This window comes from Neophocaena asiaeorientalis, unplaced genomic scaffold (assembly GCF_003031525.2).
Source record: "Neophocaena asiaeorientalis asiaeorientalis breed wild unplaced genomic scaffold, Neophocaena_asiaeorientalis_V1.1 scaffold91, whole genome shotgun sequence".
NCBI classification, from domain to species: Eukaryota; Metazoa; Chordata; class Mammalia; order Artiodactyla; family Phocoenidae; genus Neophocaena; species Neophocaena asiaeorientalis.
In genome coordinates, this window is record NW_020173198.1 from 12,004,787 (window position 1) to 12,020,610 (window position 15,824).

A 15,824-nucleotide genomic window follows, 5' to 3' on the forward strand; every position below is an offset into this window, starting at 1 on the left:
TGTATCCCCCTTCTGTCTTCCTCAGTGTTCTCCACTCTCCCTAACCCAGGTACCCTTCCCCAATACCCTCAGCTTCCAGCTCCCTTCCCTTCTGACCCTATGCCCCTCTTCCCACAGCCTGGGTGAACCCCCAGTCCCTCCTCTTCCCTACAGGGTTCTCCCCAACCTCAGCGTCTCCTTTCACGTCTCCCCATTCCCTTCAGAGATTCCTCCATCCCCATCACTGTTCCCTTTTAGAGACCTCGCTCTACCTCCAGCCAGTCCCTTAATACCCAACTTCAGGACTGCCTCGTTATTCCCTTCCACATCCTCCACCAGACAACTCCCCACCCTCTTCAGAGACCTCCAATCCTTCCCACCTCCACGCTTCTCAAATGACTCCCCTACTCCTCTCAGAGACCCTCCAACCCTTTCAGGTCCTCGAACCCATGTCAGGGTCCTGCGACCCCGCCCACCGTCTCAGCGTCCCCGCACCCGCGTCAGGGGCCTGCATCTGTCTCAGGGACCCCTATTCAACGCCTTCCCGCCCGCGTCAGGGACCCGCATCGCCCTCAGAAGGCTGGCCTCCGCGCCGAGGCCTGCGTCTGCTCCGAAGGCCCCCAGCGTTCCCGGGGTCCCCTCCCCCAGCGCGGGCGGCCGCACCTCCTCGGCTGGCTGCGTGTTGAGCACCAGCACCAGGCACGCCGGGTGGCAGTGCAGCCGGAGGAAGTGGTAGAGGAGCCGGTCAGCGCCGAGTCCACGGGCGCACACCACCAGCCCGTCCGCGTCCAGTAGTTCCAGCACCAGCTGCCGTTCATACTCCAGCAGCGGCGCCATAACTGTCTCTCGAGCCGGCAAGCCCGGTTCCATGGGCGCCCTTCGGCGCCGCGGCCGAACGTAGCCGAAGAGAGCCGAGTCCGAGACGAGAGCGAGCAGAGCGCGGCCGAAGAGAGCCGAGCCCGAGAGGACGCGAGCCGGCCGAACGCAGCCGAAGAGAGCCGAGCCCTAGAAGACGAGCGAGGCCGAACTCAGCCGAAGAGGAGCCGAGAGGAGCCGAGAGGAACCGAAGATTCGTTGAGTCGCGGGGAGGTGCTAGCGCTCCCAACAGGTGTCTGTTTTCAGGCTTCAGGCTGCGCCCCAGTCTTCCAGTTATTTCACCTTGTCTGTACCTTTGATTTGAGAGTCAGGCGGCCTAGACCTAGACCTAGACCTGGACCTAGAACATAAGCTACCACCAAGCGAGAGAGGAGAATTAAACCCAAGGAGCTTAGTTCCCCGACCTTGACAATTGAAAAAGTTAATTGTCAGTCTAAGGATTGCGCCTAGAATTGGTAGCACCTGCTTCCCAGGGTGAGGTTTGCTCCTTTCTTTTGCAATGGGCCCCTCTTTTTAAAAAAATTTTGAATAAGCAACATAGCTTACTAACTTTAGGCTCTTGTTTCTCTCGGAAAGTCTTGAATACAATTAGCTATGTGAAAAGTCGCAATCAGGTGTTCCAGCGGCCGCCGCGTCCCGTCTTCCACTAGGGGGACACCTTCGGTAGTATTGGTTCTATACCTAGAAACGCCTATTAATTTCACTAGAGGAATTGTTCTGTGTCGACGTCACTTTTCCCCAATCTTCATTGTTAGAAAATTAAAAATACTTTATAAGTAAGCAAAAATAAAAACTACTTCTTATTCCATTACCCAGAAATAACCACTGTAACATCATGATATCTACACTTTTAGTCTTTTTTTTTTTTTTGGTATATAAAAGCTCTCTCACCACACAGAATTCTTTTGCTGATGTAATAAGTAACCCTGACTTAAATCCCGGGTTAGTCACTATCATTTGACAAGCCTCTGAACATGGTATTTAATATTCTTTTACAAAATCCTTTTATATGGCTGATGAGATTTCTGCAATGAGGATGTACCATACTTACTTACCCAGCTCCTTATTAGTGGACATTTAGTCTGTTTCCGTTCCCCCTGTCATATTGTAAGTAATATTTCACTGAGTATCTTTGGACATAAATTCAACCATGCCCCTAAGATGCACTTTAGAAGTGGATACTTACTAGGATAAAGAGAACAAACATATATAAGCCTTTTCATTATATTCATAGTGCCACATTGCCCTCTAGAAAGCCTGTACCAATTTACATTCACATCAGAAGTTTACAAGAAGATCTGCTTCTCTGCCTCTTACTGCTTAATCCAGTGTTTTACATTTACATTTTTTCAAGATTAAAACAGTATATAGTAGTTCCTAAATGCTGGTCAAATGGAAAAGACTGTCTGGAGACATTCTCCATACAGCAGTTCCTATGAGACAGATATGAATCCCTCCACTTTTGCAACTGAGAATTGGAGGCTCAGGGAGGTTATGTGACTTGGGCAAGACCACTGAGCTAGTTAGTGTATTTCTTAGATTTAGTTCAGGACATGATAAGTAGGGACTCAACATATGTAGGGTATGCATGTTGAAGTGACAACACTGAAATTCAAACATGATTCTGCAGCTGTGATATGCAAAGTAATGGCTCTCCAACGATGTCCATGTCCTAATCCCTGGAACCTGTGAATATATTACCTTATGTGGCAAATGGGACTTTGCAGATGTGATTAAGTTAGAGATTTCAAGATGGGGAGATTATCTTGGATTATCAAGGTGGGCCCAATGTAATTACAACAGTCCATATAAGGGAAGAAGAGAGACAAGAGGGTCAGAGTCAGAGAAGGAGATGTGACAAGAAGCAGAGGTTGGAATGGTGTGGAAGAGGCCACAAGCCAAAGAATGCAGCCTTTAGTAGCTGAAAAAGGCAAGGAAATGAAGTCTCCTGTAAAGCCTCCAGAAGGAACACATCCCTGCCAACCCATTTTGGACTTCTGACCCCCAGAACTGGAAGATAGTGAACTGTTTTAAGCCACGACATTTGTGGTAATTTGTTATGGCAGCAACAGGAAACTAATACACAAACATTCACTGTTACTACTACACTGAGCTCTAAAGATGAAGTCCCCAGCTGGTGAAAACAAAACAAAACAAAGCAAAATAAAACAAAGCACATGGGAGTATATAATGAAACAATAATATTGGAGGGTGCTTGGTCAATATATATAGAAATTTTAAAAATATCTGTATAGATCCATATACACATGATATTTACCCCACAAATGTTTATTTGGCACCCACTATGTGTCAGTAAACAAAACAGGTAAAATCTGTGCCACCATAGAACTTATATTCTAATGGGGAACTTGTGTATGAAGGTGTTTATTCATCATATAATTTTGTGAACTATCATTATTTCTCAGGCATTTCTCCTGAATTTCCAATACTAGGAGACTAGTCAAAACTTCTTCCTGCATCCCATAAGTGGGATATCATACAACAATTATAAGCTGTAGGTGACAAGATAGATACCCAATCCATGCTATTACATACTAAAAAAGTAATTTCAAAACAATGATGTATAGGATGGTCCCATTTGTTTAAAAAACAGCCAACAGATATTATTTCCTTATGACTGCATAGAAAAGCTCTTAACAAAAGGAATTACTTCTGGGGAGTTGAAATGGGTGGTTTGTGTAGGGTGAGACCTTTACATTTCAGTTTACTCCCTTCTGTTCTGTTTGACTTTCTTACCATGAACTTATATTGCTTTTATAATGAAAACAAAAGAAAAAACTTCCCAGGTACTAAATAAATACGTCATCAGCACTGCATAGTATTACCTCATGAATTCTAGATTTAATATGTGTGTGCTGGCCCACAACGTCAAAAGTTGGTATCTGGGGAAACAGACTTTTGTAAATTCTAACAGGTATCTAGACATTGTAGTTTTGTCCGTGGGCAAAAGTTTTCCACTTAAGGTAAAGGATTCTTTTGTTTCCCCTATGTCACTGTCACAACAATTCTTCAAACATTTCCTTCTTTTTAGATTGTTCTGATGATCAGAGCCATCTCCCCTCCAGATCACTTCGCAAGTTTCAGTTTTGCCCACAAGGACACAGCTCAGGCAGCGGTCCATTGGTCTTTGGCATTGGGCTGGGAGTGAGATTAAGCATTATTTTCCTCCTGACCAGAGGTAGAAACTAACACACCTCAGTTAACCCTAGCTTGACTGCTGTAGGTAGGCCACTGTAATTTCTCTTAGCAACCTCAGTCTTTCACATACATATGGGGAATGCCTACTAAATCTAGAAGCTGGGGAAAAGATAAAGGGAACTTTTCCTAGATTTAGCTCCTCTGCTAGGGCAAGATCACCACTGGGCCTCTTAGAGCTTACTTGTGTGGTCTAAGCATTCAGGCTGTAAGTCAGAAATGAGACAGGCCTGGGACCTGGTCCCAGGTCCCTTTGCTGCAGTGTTGCAATGCTTGCACCTGGACATACCTCTCCTCCAGCAACAAAATACAAAGAAACTATATGGGACTAAAAATAACTGCATGTATGCACAGTTAGGGCAAATTCTGAACAAATGATACAAAGAGACCAAAAAACCCAACTGCCACTTCTGAAGAGCCTGGAGCAAAAACAGGGTGTTGGGAGCAAAAGTAGGGTACTGAGCATGCCCCCTGCACTCAGCATCACCAGAGGGGTGGGCAAAACACCTAAGCCAGCCCTCCTGCCCAGTCCCTGGACACACCCTCACCCTCACCCCATGTAAGGATCCAGCTCCCCCCCACCCCCTTGGGGAGCAGCAAACAAGGGAACCCGTTGCTTGTTCTCACTGCCCCCTGCTGCAACAGGGGCCCCAGTAAAGCCTTGCCTGAATTTCTTGTCGGGTCTCTGGTCAATTTCTATTGATTGGGGAAGGCCAAGAACCCTGGTCTGTATCAGAAAGACCTGGGCTCCAAAACCAGCACAGCTACCTACCAGCTGTGTGAACTATGTAAGTTATTTAACCTCTCTGTGCCTGAGTTGCCTCATCTTTAAAATGGGGCTGATGTAAAAAAGAATGAAATAATGCTATTTGCAGCAACACGATGGACCTAGAGATTATTACACTAAGTGAAGTAACTCAGACAGAGAAAGATAAATACCATATGATATTACTTATATGTGGAATCTAAAATATGACACAAATGAACTTATTTACAAGACAGAAACAGACTCACAGACATAGAAAATAAACATGGTTACCAAAGGGGAAAGGGGGTAAGGGATAAATTAGGAGTTTGGGATTAGCAGATACAAACCACTATATATAAAATAGATAAGCAACAAGGCCCTACTGTAGAGCATGGGGAACTATTGGGTTGGCCAAAAAGTTCGTTTGGGATTTTCCGTAAGATGTTACGAAAATGAACTTTTTGGTCAACCCAATATATTCAATATCCTGTAATAAACCATAATGGAAAATAATCTGAAAAAGAATATCTATATCTATATCTGAATCACTTCGCTGTATACCAGCAACTAACATAACATTGTAATCATTGTAAATCAACTATACAAAAAATAAATAAATAAAGTAAAATGGGGCTGATAATACAACCTACCTCATGGTGTTGTTGTAGAGATTAAGTGAGCCAAAGAATATAACAGGATATGAATATTCAACCAATTTAAAATCAGAAACTTAATGACAGCTGCTTTAAGTGATCCAACCCATTCTAGGACCTGAGGCACACGTACTCTAAGGATGGAAACCAAACATTCTGAGGCTCCTCCCTGCCTTTCAATAAGGGGAAAGTAGCTTGTGGTTGCTAATCTTTCAGGTTCTGGCTTTAAAACACCTTAAGGATGATTGTGAGAGGAAAAGAAGATATTTACATGGAGGAATGATGAGGGTGTTGGCTCAGAACTTGAGGGAAGACTGACTGGGGGTGTGGGGAATGAGGGGCAATCAAGGAGGTTTCTAGGGAAATCCTGGGACTGGCTCTCAGAAAAGATGTCCAGCCCACTGCCTGGAAGGACAGGACTAAAGGAAAAGGCCCACGAGGCCATGAGTCACAGGAACCTCCCACCCAGAGCCTACAGCCTTCCCCTCACCACTCAGTCTATATGACAAGGGTGGGGTTTGCAATCCCAGCATCCTGTCCATGGCTCAGCCAAGCTGGCTCATGAAATGAATCCTCTTAAATAGAATTACAATATATCTGTGGTGTTAAAATATCATGGAGAAGTCCATTAGGAAAAGTAATGTCTTAAAAGGTAATGAACAAAAAGATTGAGAGGCACTGCTCTAGAAGGTGCTTTTAATCATCACACAGGTTAGGATGGCCAGTCAGCTAGAGAAGGCAGGCAAGTGACTTAACCATTGTAAAAATAACTAAGTGATACTTATTGTAGGCTTGCTACGTGCAGACACTATGGTCAGACTATTACATGCCTGTGCAGGGCATATCACTAAGCACCGTCCCAGCCCCAACTCACTCTGTTCTGCTCCTTCCTCCCCTTAGATGGGAGTGGGGTCTCCCTCCACCACCACGATCCCCCTCCTTTGAGATCAAGGTGTCCTGGGGTGGTGTCCACTGAGATAACAAGGTAGGTACTGCTATGTTCACCTTATTTTACAGGTGAGGAGAAGAAGACATAGAAGTTAACTAGCTTGTCCAAGGCTACCCAGCTAATCGTGGAGCATGGAACACAGTCCACCTAACTTCTAAACCTGTGTTCTTCACACCTACTGCCTCCTTAGATGCTTGACACTGGAAGGCCTTGAATGCCATCCTGAGTTGTTTAGATTTGAACACATGGCTCAGATGGTCCCCATCCTTTCCACGCTTAAGCATCCCTTTAACATAAACTCAGAATACTCTTGGATGGATCCTTCAGGAAGGCAGTCGGATTTTTTATGTCTGTTGGTTGGGACAATGCATTTAAAAAGTTACTATGAATTCAGCAATGCTTTCATATGACATTATTTCATATAGAGTTTTGACTTATTACTTCCAACAGCATCTACAAACATTTGAGAAACTTTAGTATAGGACCTCTATTACTGATCCTGTCTGTGGGCAATGGTTGGTACACACAGGACTGGGGAAGCAGTTGCAATACCTGTAGAGTTCTGCTCACGACCTAAGGTCCGTGGGAGATCCATTGGTGTGTATCACACATATCAATTGTCTGAAGATGAAATCACCTGTGTACTAATGCTGTATTGTTAAGTCCACTAAAAGAAGACAGTATTTGGTTGACTAATTTTTACTCATAGAAGCAGAGGGAGTTTAATCATTAAACTAATCTTTTCTCTTGGAAATAAGGACTTTAGATGGATGGTAATTAAAATAAAAATATTATTGCTGCTTTGACAAGCCATTCATCATTAACAGAAAAGGAAAAAAAAAAGTAAGAATGATGTGGAACACAAAAAGCAATTACCTGCCCCTCTGTGCAAAAAGTAGTCTTTTGTGAAAATGATAGTGGTTCCTATGGGTTAGCAGTTAACCTTTTGTAGGGATTTAGGAAGAACCCCATGGAGGCTTTCCCACAGGGAAAATAATACTTAAATCCCGCAAGTTTTGTGGAGTGTGTTTTTCCTTATTTTTGGAGACATTCTTTTTCCCTTACTGCACCCTCTGTCTTAGAATGCATTCTGAGAAGAGGCAGAAGGCAGTGCAAAATAAAAATTCAGGGCATCTTGTTAAAAAATTGAGAATTTCAAGGTGGTGACCGCAGAGCATTCTACCAAGCATGGGGCCTTCCTGAGCCTGTGTGACTGTACATGCCTTGGAACTGGCTCTGGCAAAGAGGTTTGACCTTGCAAATGACAATGTTCTAAGAGTTATCTGGCTTTGTTAGTAGGCACTGATGACTCTGCTGTTGTAATCCATTTGCCTGATTTGGAGTTAGTCCTGTGGGGGAAAGTTGGGCTAGTGATGGGGGAGGGGCCATTTCCCTGGGGACCTATTCACAAGGGTCTTAAATGTAGACTTCTGATGTTTTCTCCAAATGTGGTTCTACCTGCCGTCTTGTAGAAGAGGGCAGGGATGATAGAAGAAGACATTAAATTTGGGTCTGATTATTGGACCACATTGCCTGTAGCGACTTTTGACTTAATATTAAAAAGAAATAAATCATGTAATTTTATTGTAGGACCTTGTCATTGGGGTGGGGCCTGTATACAGACTTAATTTTGTAATTTATAAGTAATACATAGCTATCATTTTAAGCATACTTGCAATAATACTATGATTATCCAAAAATCCCAAATAATAATATTTTACTGTAAAAAATCCCCCCAAACCTATGGTTTTTTATTAATCAAAACCAATTGATTTTGTTGAGTGAAAAAAGCAAGGTGCAGAACAATGTATAAAATATGCTACCTTTTGTGTAAGATAATTTTTGTGAATATAGATTTATGCTTGAATATACATTAAAAAATCTGGCAGGATATAAGAAACTGAGATAGTTGGTTTTCTGTTGAAGGAAATTGGACAGATTGGATTCAGGATGAGAGGGAGATTTTTGTTTATCATTGTTTATCTTTTAATTCTTTTTGCTATTTTGAATCATATAGTTTAAAAAAGTATTAAAAAATAAATAAAATTAACAAATAAAAAGGTAATTCAATAAAAGCTAAATCAGTTATTATACATTGAACTAAATTTTGAGGTTAAAAGCGTTAATTTAGTAAATAAATGAATCTAAATTATAGCCATTTGAAAAAAAATCCCATTTTGTCATTTCTTCATGGCCTGGTCCTTTCTTGACCTCTGAGATGCTTGATTTGGAGTTTGCTTCTTATATTTTTCTAAGAAATGCCATCGGGTGAAGGTACTTTCCCAATAAAAAATAGGTTTAGGGAATTCAAAGCTGGCTCATTTCAAAAGTAGAATTGATTGTTATTTAACATAAATCTAATCAGGCCTAGTTTTGCCTCCACAGGGAGATATGATATACAGCATTGACATTTGGAGTGAGAATGATGTTTAGAAGTCAAGACAAGTGCTTGGAATAACAGAAAGGAAGAAATAGTATGATAGTTTGTGTATCATTTTGGTGGGAGAAATGAGATTGTGAATAGCTTATTCATGGAGATTATCCTTTAGGACTAATAAATCAAAAGGTTGATTCTTTACCCAATCTCGAAAAAAGAATAAATGGCATTCCTTCTCTTTTCTCTCCTATGTCACTTCCAGATAAATCCTTGAATTTTTTAACCATATCAAATTTTATCATACACTATAGTCAGTGCAGTGGGTGCTGTGGTGTGCTTCCTCATACTCCATTCAAAGCAGAAATATTTATTTCCTCATCTGCTGGAAATGTTGGAGGCCAACAGTTCTCATCTGAGTCTCTAAGTCTTGCTCTCAGCTGAAGAGAGCTGCCTCATCCCTTCTCCTTCCTGGGGCTAGCCAGGTATGATTGGAATGGATATATTAGGTGTTTGCGAGAGCCCCGCATTGCTTCTCTGGCCTGTGGAGTAAAAACTACCATAGTGGGAGCAGGCCAACTGCAAGTGTCTAAAATGACCCTTCTCTCTCACTTCAGCCAGAATAGTATATAAAAAACAATATTGCAGGGGGTAGCAATCCCCATCATACCTTCATTTAATTCACTGGTCTGTCCCCTACAAAAGTCAGATGAATCCTCGTAGGCGAGAGTGGATACTGCAAACTCAACAAAGTAGTGGCCCCAGTTGCAGCATGGGATGCTTTTGAAACCTACCTGCAAATTCTTTGACACTCTTCCCTCAAGAGGTGCTGTTCAGATCCCCTGTCCTTGAATCTAGAGGGGGCTTTGTGACTATCTTGATGATTAAAATGTGGCAGAAGTGATTCTGCTGCATGACTTCCAAGGTTAGTTTAGTAAAGGCCATGTTGGTTTCTTTTGGGACACTCACTCTGGGAGCCTTCAGTTGCCATGTAACCAGTCTGGCTACCCTGAGTCCACCGTGTCAAAACACTACTTTGAGATATGGGTGAGAGAGAGGGAGGAGAGGGGAAGAGAGAGAGAGAGAAGAGAGAAGAGAGAAGAGAGAAGAGAGAGAGGGGGGGGGAGAGAGAGACAGAGAGAGAGAGAGAGAGAGAGAGAGAGAGAGAGAGAGATTGAGACTTGCTTGAGCAACCTTGGATGTTTCAACCTGTAGCTATTTGAGTCATCCCAGCCCAGGGACCAGACATATGAGTGAAAAAGGCTTTGTGATGACCCTGACCCCAGGCACTGACTAACTGTAACCACATGAGAGACCCTGATTGAGAACTGCCCACCTGAGCTGAGTTGATCTCCAGAATTAGAGCAAAATAAATGCTTGTTATTGTTTTAAGGCATTGAATGGTTTGTTACAAGTAGGTAACTGGAACATAGCTGCTGTGCCAGATATGGTATCTTTTGCTGGAGGAGATCAATATGTCCTCAGGTACATGGCATGTGACTGCTGATGGAAGAAATGTGCTGATTTTCACCCCTATCAGAAAGGAGGACCAGAAACAGTTTGCATTTACTTAGGATGGACAACAGTATACATTTATTTTCTTGCCCCAGTCAGTCTTATTAACTTTCCTTCCCTTTGTCAAAATATAGTCCCAAAGGTCCTTGGTCATCTGGACATCCCATAGAACATCCTATTGGCTCACTCTACTGATGACATCATTGACATACCAAATGGGCAAGAAGTGGCAAGTACTTTGGAGGCGGTGGTATGATATCTATGTGTTGTAGCCTGTTTGGGCTGCTATAACAAGATACCACAGATTGGGTAGCTTATAAACAACAGAAATGTATTTCTCACTGAAGAAATCCTTGGGTGTCTTTTGATACTCATTGGCCCAATTGTGATGGCAATTTTGGTTGGCCTGAGAAACACATGTGACCAGGTGCTCAGACTCCTCAGATAAGAGGGTCTAAAGCAGCTGCATAGCACAGGGAGATCAGCTCCGTGCTTTGTGACCGCCTGGAGGGGCGGGATAGGGAGGGTGGGAGGGAGGGAGACGCAAGAGGGAGGAGATATGGGAACATATGTATATGTATGACTGATTCACTTTGTTGTAAAGCAGAAATTAACACACCATTGTAAAGCAATTATACTCCAATAAAGATGTTAAAAAAAAAAAAAGAGGGTCTAGATTGCTCCACCAGATAAGCCACCTTGACCTGCAGAAGTGATAGCCATGGGTGAGGGGAATCTAGAATGGCTGGTTGGAGGAGGGGGCATAAAAAGAAGCAGTTTTGGCACTAGGACCTGCTTTAGTGATGGGGGCCATAGTCCATCACATTAATTATCCTGTGGAAATTTGCCCCAGGAAAAGAGACCCAACAGAATCCTGGAGAAGCTGCTCACAGACTTAATTATGTGAAACACATGGATCTGACAAGAGGTAGACTGTAGTGGATACTTTAATGTGCTGACCAGATCACTCCCTTCCAGTACTGAAACATTCATTCTCTCAGCTGCTGGGAATATTGGCAGTTGTAAGTTCTTGGCTGAGTTCCTTTCTAAGAATTGCCTTCAGCTAAAAAGAGGTGCTTTGCTCAAGATTACTCCCTGGCTCTTTACAGGGGTGGCCACAACTAAGGACTGGTTGATGCAGGGGTCGGAAGTTCTCTTTCCCCAATTCAGGCCAACCCAGCTCCAGAACACCTTATAGGATCAGCTGAGGCCTTTGTTGTGACTGCATCACAATTCAACCTCTCCTTTTGATCAGTCTTGCTTTCTTTACTTCCTTATAGGTGTTGAGAACACCCCAATGAATTTCCTTTATGGAAATCTTTTTCTCAAAGTCTACTCCCTGGAGAATCTGACTTGTGACAGACAGGAAATGCATTTACCAATTATTAAGCACATTTTAACATTATTATACGTATGTTTAGTGCACAAAAATGGGAAAATACAGAACAGTAAAAGGAAGAAGAGAAAAAGTAACCATAACTATTTTTTGTAGATAGCTTTTGCTTTTATTTGAATGATATTATACTTATCATATTGCTTTTCACCTAACAATATAATTTGGAGATCAGTGTAAGATAGGTGCTTGAGGGTGAGCAATTGAAATTGATTCTGGTTTATTAAAAAGCAGAAAGCTTTTTGTTGAAAGCTATTCTGTGGTTCACAGAATTGCCAGGAAGGCTAGAGAATCAGGTTACTAAGAACAGAAACCAGGGAAATTAGGGACCAAGACCATAGGTAGAGCTACTCCCCAGGAGGAGTATGAGCCACTGTGGCCACCACTGGATGGTGGACACATTCTCCTCTGTCTCTGTTTCTTTGTATCACTTGTTTCACATCCAAAGCCCAAAATGGAGATGTCTGTCCATATCCCCAGCTGCTAGGATGTGGCAAAAGTGTGTAAATGGCCTTTTCATGATCTGTAAAGAGATGTGAAAGCCAGTCTCTGTCTCCTAGAAGTTCCTTTTCCTGCTTCCATCCTGTCTGTTAGAGGCTGTCATCACATGCTTGGTGATCACTGGCTCTCTGTTAATATTAAAGAGTGGGGCACCAAAGGGATGACTGGAAGCTCTGTGTGTGTGAGTGGGGCTGGTGGACTAATTGGTTTCATTGAGGAATCTCCGTACTTCACCTCTAGGTCTTTCCTCTTGGGAAGTGTTGTTTTTTGGGAGAAGAATCCACCAGGTTTCTACCTGGGGACACATGAGTCTGGTTTCCAGAGCTCTGGGACTTGGCTGGGAGGTTTCTGCAGAACAAAGTTTAATAACGGTCATGCCTTGCCTTTGGCTTTAGTGGAACTGTTTGTTTCCATTTTAAGGTGTTTCTTCTGGTCTGGGGTAATTTTCGTATATGTTATTTCTCCTTTTTAGTAGTTTATTTAAATTCTGGAATGGACGTTGGATTTTATCAAATATTCTTAAGCGTCTATGGATATGATCATATAATTTTTTTCCTTGATTTATTGAAAAACATTGAAATTTAGATTTCCTAGTAACAATCCGTTCTTGATTTCCATAGGCATTTTAGCTAATTGGATAACAGCACTTTTGGAAAGTCTATAACAGTGTATCTGTGTAACCAAAGTAGCCAAAAAGAAGCCTCATTCCAGGAGGTTCAGCCCAATGTACTCACAAAAGCACAGGCCCTGGAACCAGAGAGTTGTATCTTTGAGTCCTGCTTCTGCATCTTACTAATTATATGGCTGTGGCAAATTTCTTGATCCTCAGACTTTTCACCTGTGAAATGGGTATACAGAAATGAAAGTTAACTCATGGAAATGTTTTGAGGATTAACTGAGTTAATCTGCTGCATAGACAGAGCTCAGTAAATATTAGGGAAAAGATATTTTTGAATGAAGTGTATACCTGCAAGAACAGAGCAACTTGGTAACCATAGATGTCAAAAGACAGTATGGAGGTAGTTTTGTTAGTGTGAGCTGAAGCTTCAAAGAGCTATATTTCATATCAAATTGTTAGCACTCTGAGAAAATACACATTTCTCCCCCAATCATTTTATTCACCACACATTTTATTCCTAACACCAGTTGTATATTAAAATATATTATTAAAATTAAATAAAGAAATTATATTTAGATGAAATTTTCCTTGTTTCTTCCTCCAGAAAAATTACTATGGTTCCAAGAAAGAAGATTGCAAATAAATGGAAATTGAATATTAACTTTTTGGGTGAATTTATTTTGAGTAAGCATTAAATCCAAGGGAAGGAACTGAAAAATAGACTTATGGATTCAATTCAGTTTAAATATAGATGCATTTTAGATTATATGTGTATGTAGGTATATATATTATATTGATCTATATGGAATATAGATTGTGTATAATATATATTACAGATCTATATAGATCAATATATAATATCTATATAATATATACTGTAGATCAATGAGTTTGAGCTTTGTCAATATGTAGCACATACAGCATGTGTGAATATAGCTGCAAAAACTTATTCTTTTTTTTTTTTTTTTTTGCGGTACGCGGGCCTCTCACTGCGGGGAGGCAGGCGGACTCCCAACCACTGCGCCACCAGGGAAGCCTCCAAAAACTTATTCTTGATCTGTGTGCATATAGTGATTAGTATGCTTTATTATTTTTGTTCTAATTGATTTGTGTAAATACAGATTTCCACCTTGATGAAATCAACAATAAGTTATGCAGGCTTTCTCATCTTTTCATATCCTATTCCCAAATATAACTCCACAAATATAGATAGTGTTTACCATCTTTTGGGATGTGAGCAATTGCTTGTTTATTTTGATGAAGGAAATAAATTACCTTCCCATAATATTAGTGTGAGTCCCTAATCTCATTAGGTAAAGAATTTAAGACTCCAAAATGATTCAAGACTAGTTAATAGCATCTTAATTATCTCACATCATTTTAGGAAATATAAAATGTCCCTCTGGGGTGTACTTTGCCTTGGTAGGAATAATGACTGATGAGGGTTTAGAGAATGGCTGTGCAGTTATGTAGCACTCAAGTCAGATCTGTTGACTGGACCCTGGAGAGGTGGCTTGTTGGAGGCGAGAGGGGAAAATCCTGGTTACCAGGAGGAAGAGGGATAGATGTTAGGGACAGGGTGGAGAGGGCCAGATGAACTGGCTTTCTCTTTAATAAAGCCACATTGGCCAGTTCGATTCTCTGGGAGGAATTTCACTTACAGGATGAGGAGAAGGAAAGAGTGGGGGAAAGGCTGCCTAAAGTTGAATGTGGAGGAGGTGAACCATGTTTTACTCAAACTCTGAGCTGGACAGACACACCACTGACACCGGACACAATGGCTTTGACATCGCTGCTCATCACCACAGATGTGCAAGCACATAAGAAAAACCCAACTGGTATATGAAAGAATATCAGATTTCAAAAGAGGGGGATCAAACTTAACAATCAGAACAAAAATTGCCTGGTGAGCTAGAGGTGCTGCAAGAAATGGGAGAAAAATCAATGTTTAGAAGTTTTCTAAATTATGTTTTAACACAATTCTTTGGAGCATTGCATTGTAAACATTATATTTGCGGGTGATCTTAAAGAGGAAAGAGGTGGAGATTGGGAAGGATTGTATGGAGAAAACATACACAATGGATAAATTAAAATCTGTGATGATACAATCATATATATATAGGTTGTCTATTGCAGAAAATGGAATCAGTGAAGGGGGAGACATGCTCTAAAATTTCTCCCAAAACTCAGAAGAAGAAGATAAAGATGTGGACATTGACTTAAGAAAAGATACAGGAAATGTAGGACAGAGGGAGAAGAATGAGAAGAATTTCAGAAGGAACAAACAGTAAATAGAGAAGGAATATTTTAAATAAATAATAGAAGATACTTTGATTTTTAGCTGAATAAAGATTTAGGTATTAAATTTAGGGTTTACTAAGCATGGGCAAAAAGAGACTAATGAAAATAGACTAACGAAGAGTATAACCCATACAGTATTGAGTTTAAGAGGGTTTCATGCTTGATATTTTTCAGAGGTGTCGATAGAAGGGTTTGCAGAATGATGACACTACTGCCATATGGTAGACAGAAACTGTAAGGTGTATCTTGATTCCAGAGGGTATAAAAATGCAAAAAATTTCATCTTTAATCAATGAAATAGGCTAATCTAGTGAAATGTTTGCATTTTAAGGAGAAGAAAAAGAATATGAAGAGCACTACTTATTGCGGAAAAAAGATAAGGTTAAGATTTTTCTTATCTGCAAACCAATGATCAAAGACAATGGAGCAACTTGCACAGAACTTGGAGAGGATGAGATATTGCGTTAAGATCTTGATACCTGCCTCCTCTGCTGTTCATATGAGAATGCAACAGACATTCTCAGACACGCTCAAGATGTATACCCTTAACATACACTTCCTGAAAATAATTACCTGCCATCATATTTCAGACAACCAAAAAATGAAGCAAATTAAAGAAACCAAATATGTGGAATTCATGGTATAAAACAATTGGTAGCAAATAATTAAATTACTAATGCTTACATTAAATCTAAATAAT

The 15,824-nt window shown here is 41.1% G+C and overlaps 1 protein-coding gene across 1 annotated transcript in view; it reads right to left on the reverse strand.

Annotated features, from left to right (window-relative positions):
* The window catches only part of ERCC4 (ERCC excision repair 4, endonuclease catalytic subunit), a 35,167-nt gene extending 34,318 nt beyond the window's left edge, over positions 1 to 849 (reverse strand). Inside the window, exon 1 of the mRNA XM_024744620.1 lies at positions 643 to 849. Within this exon, the coding sequence (XP_024600388.1) occupies positions 643 to 849 (207 nt within the window). The remainder of the gene's footprint in view (positions 1 to 642) is intronic.
* Between the last annotated feature and the right edge of the window lie 14,975 nt (positions 850 to 15,824).